The sequence below is a fragment of the Sceloporus occidentalis genome, unplaced genomic scaffold (genome assembly GCF_023333645.1).
Source record: "Sceloporus occidentalis isolate IW3139 unplaced genomic scaffold, rSceOcc1.0.p SCAF_201, whole genome shotgun sequence".
Taxonomy (NCBI): domain Eukaryota; kingdom Metazoa; phylum Chordata; class Lepidosauria; order Squamata; family Phrynosomatidae; genus Sceloporus; species Sceloporus occidentalis.
In genome coordinates this window covers 561,441-575,264 of record NW_028317181.1, presented here as the reverse complement: position 1 = coordinate 575,264, position 13,824 = coordinate 561,441, and the positions used below count along the sequence as shown (strand labels likewise).

Genomic DNA, 13,824 nt, shown 5'->3' with positions numbered 1-13,824 from the left:
AAGCTCAGCAAAAGCAAATCAGGCTAGAAATAGAGCCATATACATAATATACAACAAATAACCAATAAAAGAACACATAATGTAGCAGTTCCTGCTACAGAGAGGAGGAGGAGAGAGGTAGCTGGGCAGCCATCGTAAGTGGTGACTGTTTAATTTGGTTTTAAACTCTAGGAAGAGTGTGCTTGTAGTCACATCTTCAGTGAGTCACATCTGTGAGTCACTAGGGGGCGGAGCTAGCAGGGAGCCCTGCCATAAGAGGCTCCATCGCCAGCCCCTTTTCTGCTGAAGCCTCCTTTGGCCAGAACAACTGCCTTTTGGGAAGCACAGTTCCCAGCATCCCCAAGCAGTAGGCACACATGCTCACACGGGTTAGACTTCGACAGACTAGCATTCCCAGCATCCCCTCGTCAGCACAGACGCAACAAGTTGCTGAAGAACAAGAGGTGTTCTGAGGTGCCTACTGTCACGATGGCAGATGGTGTGGAGAGAGAGTCCAGAGACGTGGGAAGAGTCTATATCCCCAGCTTGGCTAAAGACTTTGAAAACGTTTTGTGTGTACCTGATTTGAATCACTGTCTTGTGAGTGTGTCTGCCTTGACAGATGATGGGTATGAGCTAACGTTTAAGGGGGATGACTGTGTAATTTCCATGGATGGCAGGTGTGTGCAAAAGCACAAAAGAAAGACAAAATTTACCACATGGTGAATAGGGCTGAATGTGCCACAGTGAGTAATGTGCCTTTACACTCTAACTGTGTGCATTACTATCACCGGGTAATGGGGCATGTTAGCTTTTCTAGCTTGAAGAAATTGTGGGAGGTGTGCCCCGATATGAAAGTGCCTAATTGTGGTAACGACCTGAATTGTGCTGTGTGTGGGAAAGTCAAGCCGAAAACTTGGCCAGTTGCCAAACAAAGCAAATGCACTTCAAACAGGCCGTTTGAGATAGTGCACGCTGACTTAGCAGGCCCTTTGCCAGCAAGTCTTGGCAACAGCAAATTCTGTTTGGTAATTGTAGACAGACACACCAGGTTTTCCTTTGTGATGACCCTTAAGGAAAGGAGGGAGGCTGTAAATTCCTTCAAGAAGTGGGTCAACATGGTTCAAAGGGAATTCAAATGCAAGGTGGGGGAAGTAGTGACAGAGGGAGGAGGTGACTTCCTCGGGAAAGAGCTGAAAGCCTGGTTGAAGGGCAGAGGCATCCGTCACAACCATGCAAACCCTGGAGGTCCTCTAGAGGACGGGTTAGCTGGGAGAAGGATTGACATGCTCATGCAAATGAAGGATAGCATGCTCCTTGATGCAGAAGCTCAGCAAGGGCTTTGGGCAGAAGCAATACTGGCAGCAAATCACCTGGTAAACAGGGTGTGGGATGCTGCAGTGAAGCAGACTCCATTTCAAAAGCTGCATGGGAGGCCACCAAACTTGAAGAGGTTGAGAGTGTGGGGCCAGTATGTAACTGTCAATGTTCCTGTAGAATTCAGGAGGGATGGTGAGCCAAAGTGGCAAAGGGTGATGTTTGTGGGGTACTCGGGGAACAAGTACCGGTTTCTGTTGGGCAAAGGGAAGATCCTGTTGACATGGAATGACAGGTTTGAAGGGCATTCAGGTTGGGACAGACTCCATGCCAACCAAGAGGTGTTCCTAAGGTTGGGCCAGCTGAAAACCAGTGCTGGGAATGGAGGGGCAAAGCAGCAGGCATCTCCACCTGAAATAAAGCCCAGCTCATCTGGAGGGCAAATTACACAAACACTCACACCTGTTCCGACTGCAAAATTTGAGGTGGCACCCAGGGTGGATTCTCAAGTCCAGACAAGCTCTGAGAGTGAGGACGAGAGGGGCAGGACCAAGGTGTTTGTGCCCAGGAGAACTCACAGGGTGAGAAAGCCACCAAAGAGGTTTGTGGTGCAGGGGGCTAGGGCATGCACAACAGAAACTCAGACTGAGATACTGGCATGCACAGAGGCACTTGCACAAGGAACTGGGGCAGTGGAACAAGTTGAGGCACAGGTGCAGGAGAATAGGGCATGCACGATAGGGACTCAGACTGAGGCACTGGCATGCTCTAAGGCACCAGCACAGGAAAGTGCACAGGTGAAGCATGAGGAGGCTGAGGTGCAGGGTGAATTCAGAGTGCCCATGCTTTCACAGAAAGGGAGGTTTTTGTGCTAAAGCAAGCACAAGTCACTTCTGGAGCAGAAATAGGGAAGGCACAGAACGCACGAGGTGTTCGCAAAAAGGACAAAGGTGTAGGTGGTGCAGTGGGATAGCTGGTCAGCTACAAGAGTTTTTACATGCACACTTACACACACACCTCTATGCATTTAGAGGGGATTGTCAGGGATTTGAAGGGTTAAAACACAGCACACAGGGAAATGCTTGATGTGTGTGTCTTTGGCCATGAGCATTCAGCAGAAGGGCAAGGTTGATCAGCACAGCTGATGCTCATTGGTTCAAGGACACTTCAGTGTCTAGGTGCACGTAGCCATGGGTGAAGAAATCATGTGTCTGGATTGCACAGGGGACACATGACATGGTTACACACAGGAACTCTGGGGTCTATATAAACCCAGGGGTTGCAAGGGATAGCTTGTGGGTTTGTAGTAGGAGTTGGTTTGGTATGGTTTGGAGTTTTGGAGATCTGTATTTGTATTAGCACTGTGGATAAAGGGCACTTTGGGAGACTTTGGTTTCTCTGGTGTTTTGTCAGTAGAAGTCTTGCATCGCTTTGCTGAGTGTCCCCAAAGGTTCCTGCACTGCTTCAGTTCCTGGAAGACATCCAGTTGCTGTAATCCCAACTGCTTTTGGAGCCACGCTTCTGCTTCTAAAATTGCTAGCTCTGCTCAAAAGGTCTGATTGAACCACAGGACTCGTTTGAGTTGGTGACAGTGGTTGTTGGACCCCAGCAGTTGCGCTGACAGAAAGAGCCTCCTCCCTCCATAACGGTCATCTCCTGGCCTGAGAGGGAGTGATCAGGCAGGCCCAGCTCCACCAGGGATAGCCTGAAGAAAGAGCCTCCTCCCTCCATAACGGTCATCTCCTGGCCTGAGAGGGAGTGACCAGGCAGGCCCAGCTCCACCAGGGCTAGCCTGAAGAAAGAGTCTCCTCCCTCCATAACAGTCATCTCCTGGCCTGAGAGGGAGTGATCAGGCAGGCCCAGCTCCACCAGGGATAGCCTGAAGAAAGAGCCTCCTCCCTCCATAACGGTCATCTCCTGGCCTGAGAGGGAGTGATCAGGCAGGCCCAGCTCCACCAGGGCTAGCCTGAAGAAAGAGCCTCCTCCCTCCATAACGGTCATCTCCTGGCCTGAGAGGGAGTGATCAGGCAGGCCCAGCTCCACCAGGGCTAGCCTAAAGAAAGAGCCTCCTCCCTCCATAACGGTCATCTCCTGGCCTGAGAGGGAGTGATCAGGCAGGCCCAGCTCCACCAGGGCTAGCCTGAAGAAAGAGCCTCCTCCCTCCATAACGGTCATCTCCTGGCCTGAGAGGGAGTGATCAGGCAGGCCCAGCTCCACCAGGGCTAGCCTGAAGAAAGAGCCTCCTCCCTCCATAACGGTCATCTCCTGGCCTGAGAGGGAGTGATCAGGCAGGCCCAGCTCCACCAGGGATAGCCTGAAGAAAGAGCCTCCTCCCTCCATAACTGTCATCTCCTGGCCTGAGAGGGAGTGATCAGGCAGACCCAGCTCCACCAGGGCTAGCCTGAAGAAAGAGCCTCCTCCCTCCATAACGGTCATCTCCTGGCCTGAGAGGGAGTGATCAGGCAGGCCCAGCTCCACCAGGGCTAGCCTGAAGAAAGAGCCTCCTCCCTCCATAATGGTCATCTCCTGGCCTGAGAGGGAGTGATCAGGCAGGCCCAGCTCCACCAGGGATAGCCTGAAGAAAGAGCCTCCTCCCTCCATAACTGTCATCTCCTGGCCTGAGAGGGAGTGATCAGGCAGACCCAGCTCCACCAGGGATAGCCTGAAGAAAGAGCCTCCTCCCTCCATAACGGTCATCTCCTGGCCTGAGAGGGAGTGATCAGGCAGGCCCAGCTCCACCAGGGCTAGCTCAATCCCAGAATCAAAGAAGGAATTCGACAGAAAAAATAAATACGGTTGAGATGAACCAAATGATTCTAGACAAAACAGAAAATTTATCAATGAGTTTGTCCACAAATCTGGTTAAAGAGATGAACAATTTTAAGAAAGAAATAAAACAGGAGATAAGGTCCGATCTGAAAGAAATTAAAGAAACGGTTGATAGCTTGACATTAGAGATACAGAAAACAAAGCAAAGAGTGGACATTTTAGAATTTAGAAGTGAAAAATTGGAAACAGATTATGGTAGACTCCTAAATAAAAGGGATAAAGAGTTGGATGAGAAGGCACTCTGGGAGCAGAAATTGAGAGAGAAATGTATAAAAATTAGAGGTCTACCAGAAGAAAAGGACGAGAAACTAGATGAAACATTAATCACCGAAATTGCAAGATTTTTGAGGAAAGACCCCGTTTTTTTAAAGACAAAATCGACAATGTTTATAGACAAAACTCACAAGTAGCAAAACAAAGGGGTCTCCTCCGTGACGTGGTAGTTTATTTTGTTAAGAAACGAATTAGGGACACATTTCTGGCTAAGCATAACGAAACTCCATTCAAATATAAGAATCTAGAATTGAAAGTTCTGAAAGACATCCCTGGACGTATTTTACGAAAAAGAAGAGATTATAATAATTTGACTACCTTTTATAGGAAAGAAGGAATTTCATATTGATGGGATGTTCCGGAAGGACTAACATTTTGGTGGAGTAAAAAAAGAGTCATAGTACTGCAGCCATTCACTCGAAACCACAAGGTTGCGAGTTCAAGACCAGCTAAAGGGCCCAAGCTCGACTCAGGCTTGCATCCTTCCGAGGAGGGAGCTAAAATGAGTACCCAGACTGTTGGGGGCAAATTAGCTGACTTGCTAATTAGCTTACTTGCTGTTCACCGCTATGATCTTTGGAATAGCGGTATATAAATAAAACAAATTATTATTATTATTATTATTATTATTATTATTATTAAAATTAATTCCCCTCAGCAACCAAGACCTTTTCGAGACGTGCTGAAGAGCAAAGGAAAGACAAAGATAAAGAAGAAGGAAAACATATTCAAGTCGGGAAAAATGATGAGTTAAATCAAGACAGATTAGAAGAAACAATCTCCACACCATCGAACCTAGACTTCCAAGCTCTACTGGAAGAAGAAGATAGACTGAGAAGAGAAGAGCAAGAAGAAGAAGAGGCCGTTCACGAATAACTGTGATACTCTGTACTATACCGCCTTAAACCTTCTGATCACTTCCCTTATTTTTTTAATACCTTAAAAAATCTTACCTTTGCATTAAAGTGAGAGCTCAGTTTTGTTAGAAGATACAACTGGGACATGGCTGACACTTTAAAATTGTTGAATGTACAGGGATTAAATACTCCCCAGAAAAGGAAAAAGGTTTTTAATTATTTGCAAAAGTTAAAATTTGATGTAATATGTCTTCAGGAGACCAGAATAAAAGAAAAGGATAGGAGATATTTGAGATCTGTGAAATTAGGACAAGAATATATATTACATATAAAGTGAAAAAGAAAGGGGTAGCAATATATATCAATGGGGAATATACAGGTAAAGAAATATTTAGTGATAATGAAGGACATATCATTATAGTGGAAATAAAGTACAAAGATCAAAAATACAGACTGATTGGTATCTATGGTCCGTTGGAGAATAAAAATAAATTCTATAAAAACTGAAGGGAATACTAATGGATTTGGAAATAGATAATATAATAATGTTGGGAGACTTTAACGGGGTGATAAACCCCTTACTGGACAGGTTTTCAGGAAAAAGAACTAAAGTTAATCAAGGTAAGTTACCCCATGGATTTTTGGAGTTAATGAATGTCCATTCTCTTGGAGAATAAAACATGGTGACAATAAAGACTTGGTTGAGGATAGACACGATCTTGACCTCACTACATTTGACTAAATATATCAGTAAGGTGAAAATCCTATCAAAGATCTGGTCGGACCACAGTCCAGTGCAACTGGATTTAAATTTAGGCAAGAGGGAATTTAATTGGAGACTAAAGTCAGGGCTATTGAAGGATGAAAAGCTTGTGAAAGACTTAAAGCAAAATATTGAATTCTATTTTAAAGAAAATTCAACTGAAGAGACCTCACCCCAAATCATATGGGATGCTACGAAATCAGTGATTAAGGGTTGGCTGATAAAAAAAGCATCTGAGGGGGAAAAAAGATTCGGGAATAGAAACTGGCAAAGAGCAATGAAGAATTAAAAAAATTGGAATCAATATTACAGAAAGACCCAACTAATGTGAAGATTCAATATGAGATAAAACTCCTTCAAAAACAGATGAGACTCTATTTGGTAAAAGAATGGGAAAAGAAAATGAAATTGGTAAAACAGAGATATTTTGAATCAGCCAATAAATCGGGGGAAATTTTGGCAATACAATTAAAGAGGGGAAAAGCGAAACGCACTATAATAGCTATAAAAGAGGAAGATGTCTAATTTACGAGCCAGAAGGAAATTAAAACAGTTTTCTTAAAATATTATAAGGAATTGTATAAGAAACCAAATGTTGACTAATCTAAAATAAGGAAATATTTGGAAAGGTTGAATATGAAGGAGTTTACGGAGGAACATGGGGATAAATTAAATAGACCAATTACTTTGCAAGAGCTTTCACAAGCTATTCGTAACAGTAAATCCAACAAATCCTTAGGCCCTGATGGGTATATAAGCGAATGTTATAAAATTTGTGAAGAACAAGTGGAACAACCATTATTGAATGTGATGAACGAGGTCAAGATCGGCAAGACACCTCAAACATGGAAACCGTCAAACACGATTCTGATACCTAAAGAAGGTAAAGACCTATTAAATCGCATCAATATTGGCTTTAAGACTGAAATTAGTATTAACGGATTGGATCCATCCTGATCAAATGGCTTTCTCCCCAATAGAAAGATTAAAGATAATATTAGGAATATATTAAATCTGGTTGAAATTCATGAAAAGAAAATAGGGGGGAAATTGGCTTCCTTGACGCAGAGAAAGCCTTCAATAATGTCTACTGGAAGTTCATGTTTGGGGTATTGAAAAGTATAAAGGTAGGGATAGGGTTTTAAAAAACGATTGAGACAATTTATGATAAGCGAGAGACAAGGATTATAGTAAATGAAGAGAAAACAAAACCCTGTTCTAGATATAAAGGGGCAAGACAGGGTTGCCCACTGTCTCCCCTGTTATTTTTAATGGCGTTGGAACCCTTATTAATAAATATTCGAGCAAATCATATAACTGAAGGTTTCAAATTAAAAGATCAGGAATATAAATTGAGAGCATTCGCGGACGATTTGGTATTAACAATCTCTAACCCGGTAGATAGTAGTCAGCAGATATTGAAGATATTAAAGAAATTCGGTAAAGTAGCTGGCTATCGAACTAATATTGACAAGACAAAAATTCTGGATATGAATTTAACAAAAGAGGAAAGGACAGTAATAGAACAAAAACGGGTTTCAAATTGGAAAAGAAGATTAAATATTTGGGCTGTACATTAACTGCTAAAAATTTGGATCTCTTCAGAAATAACTATGAAATCACTTGGGAATTAATTAAAAAAGAATTGGCAAGATGGGGAAAATTAAATCTATCATGGATGGACAGAATCGCTACGATTAAGATGGTGGTTCTGCCCAGAATGATGTATTTGTTTCAGACAATCCCGATAATAGTAAATGGTAAACCATTTCAGAAATGGGAAAAAGATCTAAACAAATTGATCTGGAATAACAAAAAACCGAGGGTAAAGCTCAAAATAATGCAACAGAAAAAGGGGGACTTGCCTTACCAAACCTAAAATGGTATTACTACACAGCAGTCTTGGATTGGTTAACGGATTGGTTAAGACTAGATAATGAAAGGGTTCTAAGTCAAGAGAAAATAGATTAAACATTTGGCCTACATGGATATCTATTTTATGACAAAATTAAATTAGATAGGGATTTTAATGATCATATATTAGGGAAATCACTGAGTAGGATTTGGAGTAAATGGGCGTCTCCCAATGAAGCATTGTGCAACCGAGTAGTGATTAAAGAGAATGCGTGGATAACGTTCGCAGACTTAATAAAGTTAAAGGAAGGTGTAAGAACTATGAAATCTCAAGAAGAACTGGAAATAGAAGGCTATGGATGTGATTGGTTTTCATATAGGCACTTCAAAGAAAGAAAGGTATATGATGGACAAAAAAATAGAGGGTATAGGACCAGCCGAAGCACAATTAGAAGCCACTATTAAAAATCCAAAGAAACAGATTTCTAAATTTTACAATTTAATTAGGAACGCTGAGTTAGAAACAGAAATTATTAAAGATTATATGATTAAATGGGCGAAAGATTTGAAGACAACGATCCAATTAGACCATTGGGAAAGATTGTGGAGGACGAAACTGAAATTATCCCCTTGTGTTAAAGAGAATATACATAAGTCACTGTTGAGGTGGTATTTAACTCCTTAGAAATGATCTAAAATCAAAACAGAGAATGCTGGAAATGTAAAAAAGAGGTCGGTACCTACCTTCATTGTTGGTGGACATGCCCCAAAATAAATGAGTTCTGGAGAAACATACATAATGAAATAAAAAACGATACATATGAAAGGAAGACCGAACCCATGAATCTAAAGAGGAAGCTGGAAAGGAAAAACTATGGTTTTATACGACTGTGGCGGCGAGTATCGATCGCAAGGCTTTGGAAGTCGGAAGAAGTACCTCTCTGGAAGACTGGAAATTAAAAATGATGGGATTTGGGGAAATGGAAAAATTAACGACTTTAATGGGGAAAGGTTCTTTAGATGGATTTCACAGGGAGCGGGAACCTTGGATAAATTATATACAACAATAGGATCAGTGTAATGAGAGTAGAGTATATTGATAATATTAGATTAGGGTGGGATATTCAGATATTAATTTAAAAGGGTTAAAGTAATATGAAATGAACTTGGTCCAAACACTCTTATGTAAGAGTTAAATTCATACCCAATGGTGAACATATAAAACCCTTTGGGAATAGGTTTAAGAGCTAGTGTACATTTTTTTTGCTTAAGGTAAATGGTGGATTGCACATCTAAAGGAAGTATATGTTATTATAATAATAGAGGAGGTATAAAATAGGTAACACAGGCGGGATACAGGCGGGCAGGGGAAGACGTCTTGGAGGTGTATTCTGCTGAATACGGAGCCTCCAGACCGCCCGCCCCGGGGGCGTGGCTCAGGAGATGGGGCTTCCACATGGGGGGCAGTGAAGACGCCTCACCTGGGGCCGTTTCTGACCCGCAGTTTCCAAACCGCCGCCTCGGAGGACGCTGCAAAGAGAGAAGCAGCTTCCTCACGGGCGGCCAAAAACGGGGCTTTTTTTTTTTCCTTTGCCGGCTGGCGGATGCGCAGCTGCAGCGCTAAGCAGCGGCGGCAGAAAGCCTATGGGCACATTTAAAGTGCCCAAGCCCCTTTAAAACTTTTCCCCCCGCTCTGCCCAAGAACAATGGTGGTCTCCTGCCAGCTGGTGATCAGCTGGTGTTGGCATCCTTGTCCGCTTGCACTTTGCCAGTGTCACCAGCATCATGGATGCCTCCTCTCCTTTGGTCCCCGCGCTCTTGCTGAATCTGCAATGCACAGCTACAGCTGTCTCCGCTGCCACCGCTGTCCCCCTGCCATCCCCCATCACCTCCCTTGTATATATGTAAATATTTACAGTTTTAGGGGTTTTTTATTGTTAGGTGAAAATGGCACAGGAATGTGTGTAGGGGCTCACTTTAAAGTCCAAACTTTCCAAGCAGCGCATGCGTACATGTTGCTCTAGGGTTAGGGTTAGGGTTAGGGTTACGAGTCTTAAAATGCTCTGCAGCTGTGCTGCAGCTTCCACACCTGCATGGCAGCTGACACTGCAATTAAAGCCTGACTGCAAACTGTGCATGTTCCAGGACCCCGACTCATTATGCGACGCAGCAGACACGGAGCTTTTAAATGGGCAACTTAAATTAGCGGCGTAGCAATTCTGGCGTACCGGTGCAGCAGCTTACAGACGGAGCTGCGCAGCTGCGCATCAAACGGAAAAGAAGCGGAGAAAAGCAGCACCTTTTTAATGCCGCCTCTTCCCGCTTGGGGCTTGCGGGCGGCGTGTTCATGGCGGCATTCAGGTAAGGCCCGTCTGAAGGCTCTACCTTCATGACGTCATGAATACACCCCTTTTTGCCCGTCTGTATCCCGCCAAAGTATATATAAATGAAAAACCAGATGTATTTAATGTGTTGTATCTTGTGTTGTATGTAAACTTTTTATTGTGTAAATAAAGTTATTAATTAAAAAAAGAGAATATTTTGAATTAACATGTAAATCTTAGCCCCATAAATCTTTCCCATCTTATGCACCCAGCGCATACAGAAAAAGGACCCTTCCTTATCCTGACAAACCCAACGATGGCTTGGAACCCCTTTGGACATTTTTGCATCTAATTTGGGGTGAAGGACCATCTATGCACCATCTTATACAATATCTTTGCTCCACCTTTTGCCCCATACGTCTATTTGCCCCGGAGGTTCCCCCCAGAAGTGCCTCTGCCCCCGTCCCTCTATCAATGGGATGCTTTGAGTGAGAGTTCCTGCATGGCAGAATGCGGTTGGACTGGATCAGGGCCCTTTTGGGGGGTCTCTTCCAACTCTATGATTCCATGATACACTTAATGGATTTACTTAATTTCTTAACATTAGGCCTGCTACCCAGAATAGACTGGGAAGCCTACCAACCGTGCCCCAGAACCTTCCGCTGCTCCTCTGCAATGCCAGGCCGGTCAAGAACAAGACCCCCATCGTCCACGACCTACTCCTGGATGAGGAAGCCGACAGAGACCTGGCTGGGGATGATAGAGCCGTCGGTTACTCAGTTAGTGAAAAGGGAAGGGGAAGCGGGCGAGGGGATGGAGTGGCCCTGGTCCATAGAGATAATCTCACCTTGACCAGGATACCTGTCTGGAAAGCAGACCACTTTGAGAGTATGTACCTAAGCCTGAAGACTAGGGACCGTATAGGGATTCTGTTGGTCTACCATCCACCCGTTGTCTAAGGGACTCCCTATCCGAACTGACGCAGCTGGACTCAGAGCTGGCCTTGGACTCCCCCAGACTCTTAATTCTGGGCCACTTCAACATCCCACTCGAGAGCAGTCTATTAAATCTTACAGGTGCAGCTCAGGAGTTCATGGAGTCCATGGCAGACATGGGCTGAAAGAGATCCATCCAATTACCAGCTCAGAGATCTTCCGGCAGGCCTTTCCGGAATAAAATTCCCCGGCCGCAGAATGATACCCCTTTGCTCCATGGAATAAAATCAACATTCCCACGTTAGGCTAATATTAATAGACTGAAAACGGATGGAATCATAATATATTTAACTCGTTTTTAAGGGGGGACATTGTCATTTTATGTACACTTTCCTTTATGGATCTTTTGGTTGGTAGCCGCTTTGATTGTCTTGCTCCAGAAAAGCGGCATAGAAAGGACATTTTTATTTATTGCTTTTATTTATCTCCTTTATACATTTTGGCCACTTTCTCCGGGGAAAAATACATTCATACATCATTCTGTACAGATTTTCCCTATACCTTTTATCCAAACATTTCCCCACTGATCCTCTCAAATATTAAGCCCCAACTCCCCCCAAAGAATCATATGTTCTTTCACCTGCTCTTCACTGTCAAAGAAGCAATTTGTACATTTACCTATCAAACGACTACCATCTGTGCATAAAAACTTTTAAATCCTGATTTTCCTCCTTCATCCAGTCAGTTCTTCATATCCTCTCTGACTCTTTCCCTCAACTGATCATATGTCAGTCATTCCACTTAAACCCTTGACTTTCTAGATTTTCATCCTTTTTCAAAGAAGCTTTTTGTATTTCATACATGTATCTGGGTTTCCCCATGTGGGTTCTTTGATGGGAATGTAGACTATCACTCCGACTGAAGCTCTTCCCGCATTCCAGGCATTAACATGGTTTCTCTCCTGTGTCGGTTCCTTCATGTAAATGTAGACGCTCACCGTGACTGTAGGTCTTCCCACATTACATGCAGTTATATGGTTTCTCTTCTCTGTGGGTTCTTTGATGGGAATGTAGACTATCACTCCGACTGAAGCTCTTTCCACATTCAGTGCATTTATATGGTTTCTCCCCTGTGTGGGTTCGTTGATGTGAACGTAGACTTCCACTCCGATTGAAGCTCTTCCCACATTCAGTGCATTTATATGGTTTCTCTCCTGTATGGGTTCTTTGATGTGAATGTAGACTATCACTCCTATTGAAGCTCTTTCCACATTCCACGCATTTATATGGTTTCTCCCCTGTGTGGGTTCGTTGATGTGAATGTAGACTTCCACTCTGACTGAAGCTCTTTCCACACTCCATGCATTTATATGGTCTTTCTCCAGTGTGGGTTCTTTGATGTAAACATAGAGTTCTACTCCAATTGAAGCTCTTTCCACATTCCATGCATTTATATGGTCTTTCTCCAGTGTGGGTTCTTTGATGTGAATGTAGACTATCATTCCAATTGAAGCTCTTTCCACAGTCTATGCATATATATGGTTTCTCCCCTGTGTGGGTTCTTTGATGTGAATGTAGATTTCTACTCCGATTGAAGCTCTTCCCACATTCCATGCATTTATATGGTTTCTCTCCTGTGTGGGTTCTTTGATGTGAATGTAGTTTTCCACTTCTACTGAAGCTCTTTCCACATTCCATGCATTTATGTGGCCTTTCACTGGTGTGGGTTCTTTGATGTGAATGTAGATATCTACTCCGATTGAAGCACTTCCCACATTCCATGCATTTATATGGTCTTTCTTCAGTGTGGGTTCTTTGATGTGAATGTAGACTATCATTTCGATTGAAGCTCTTCCCACATTCTATGCATATATATGGTTTCTCCCCTGTGTGGGTTCGTTGATGTGAACGTAGATTTCTACTCTGAGTGAAGCTCTTTCCACATTCAGTGCATTTATATGGTTTCTCTCCTGTGTGTGTTCTTTGATGTAAACGTAGATTTCTACTCTGACTGAAGGTCTTTCCACATTCCATGCATTTATGTGGCCTTTCACTGGTGTGGGTTCTTTGATGTGAATGTAGAGTTCCATGGTCTGTTAATAATGAATAGACTGACAATGTATATCGCAGGGAAAACAAAACAAGAATTTGAGGGGAAATGGAACAAAAACGGGGTATCAGAGCGGATAGAATAAAATATACAATGTATGGAATTAAATTACAACAGTAGATTCATAGTTTGTTAAAGGCGTTTACTTACTCATGATAGGAAACAACTATGAACTGTTAGATTAGAATTACTACCTTTACACAAATGGTAATATCGCAAGATCTGATTTGTTAATATCTATTTTTCTTTTCCTATTCTATTTTCTTTACACCAATCTTTGCTAAACTAGATGTAGTACACTCTTTGTAATGTACTGAATCTTAATTAAAAATTTATATAACATAATAATAATACATTTTATTTGTATTTTCCCGCCTCTCCCGGATGGAGCGAGGCGGGATCACAACCTAAGATAAAGTATCATACAAAGTGAATTACAAGTCAATAAAATACCTAAAATTCACAATTAAAAGTACAGTCAGACCTCCTTATAAGCAGATTTGCCATGCGCAGATTTGAGCATACGCGCATGGCAAATCCGGGAATTTTGTCCCCTCTTTCCCTCCCTCTCTCCCTCTCTCCCT

General features: G+C 43.0%; 1 protein-coding gene and 1 pseudogene across 1 annotated transcript in view; one reads left to right on the top strand and one right to left on the bottom strand.

Moving 5' to 3' along the window:
* Positions 1–13,824, top strand: part of LOC149278102 (uncharacterized) — a 250,232-nt pseudogene that overhangs the window by 62,112 nt on the left and 174,296 nt on the right.
* Positions 1–13,824, bottom strand: part of LOC149278109 (uncharacterized) — a 705,984-nt gene that overhangs the window by 690,680 nt on the left and 1,480 nt on the right. Inside the window, exons 2-3 of the mRNA XM_089502305.1 lie at positions 12,667–13,223; positions 12,201–12,516 (exon numbers count right to left, since the gene is read on the bottom strand). Of these exons, the coding sequence (XP_089358431.1) occupies positions 12,201–12,516; positions 12,667–13,223 (873 nt within the window). The remainder of the gene's footprint in view (positions 1–12,200; positions 12,517–12,666; positions 13,224–13,824) is intronic.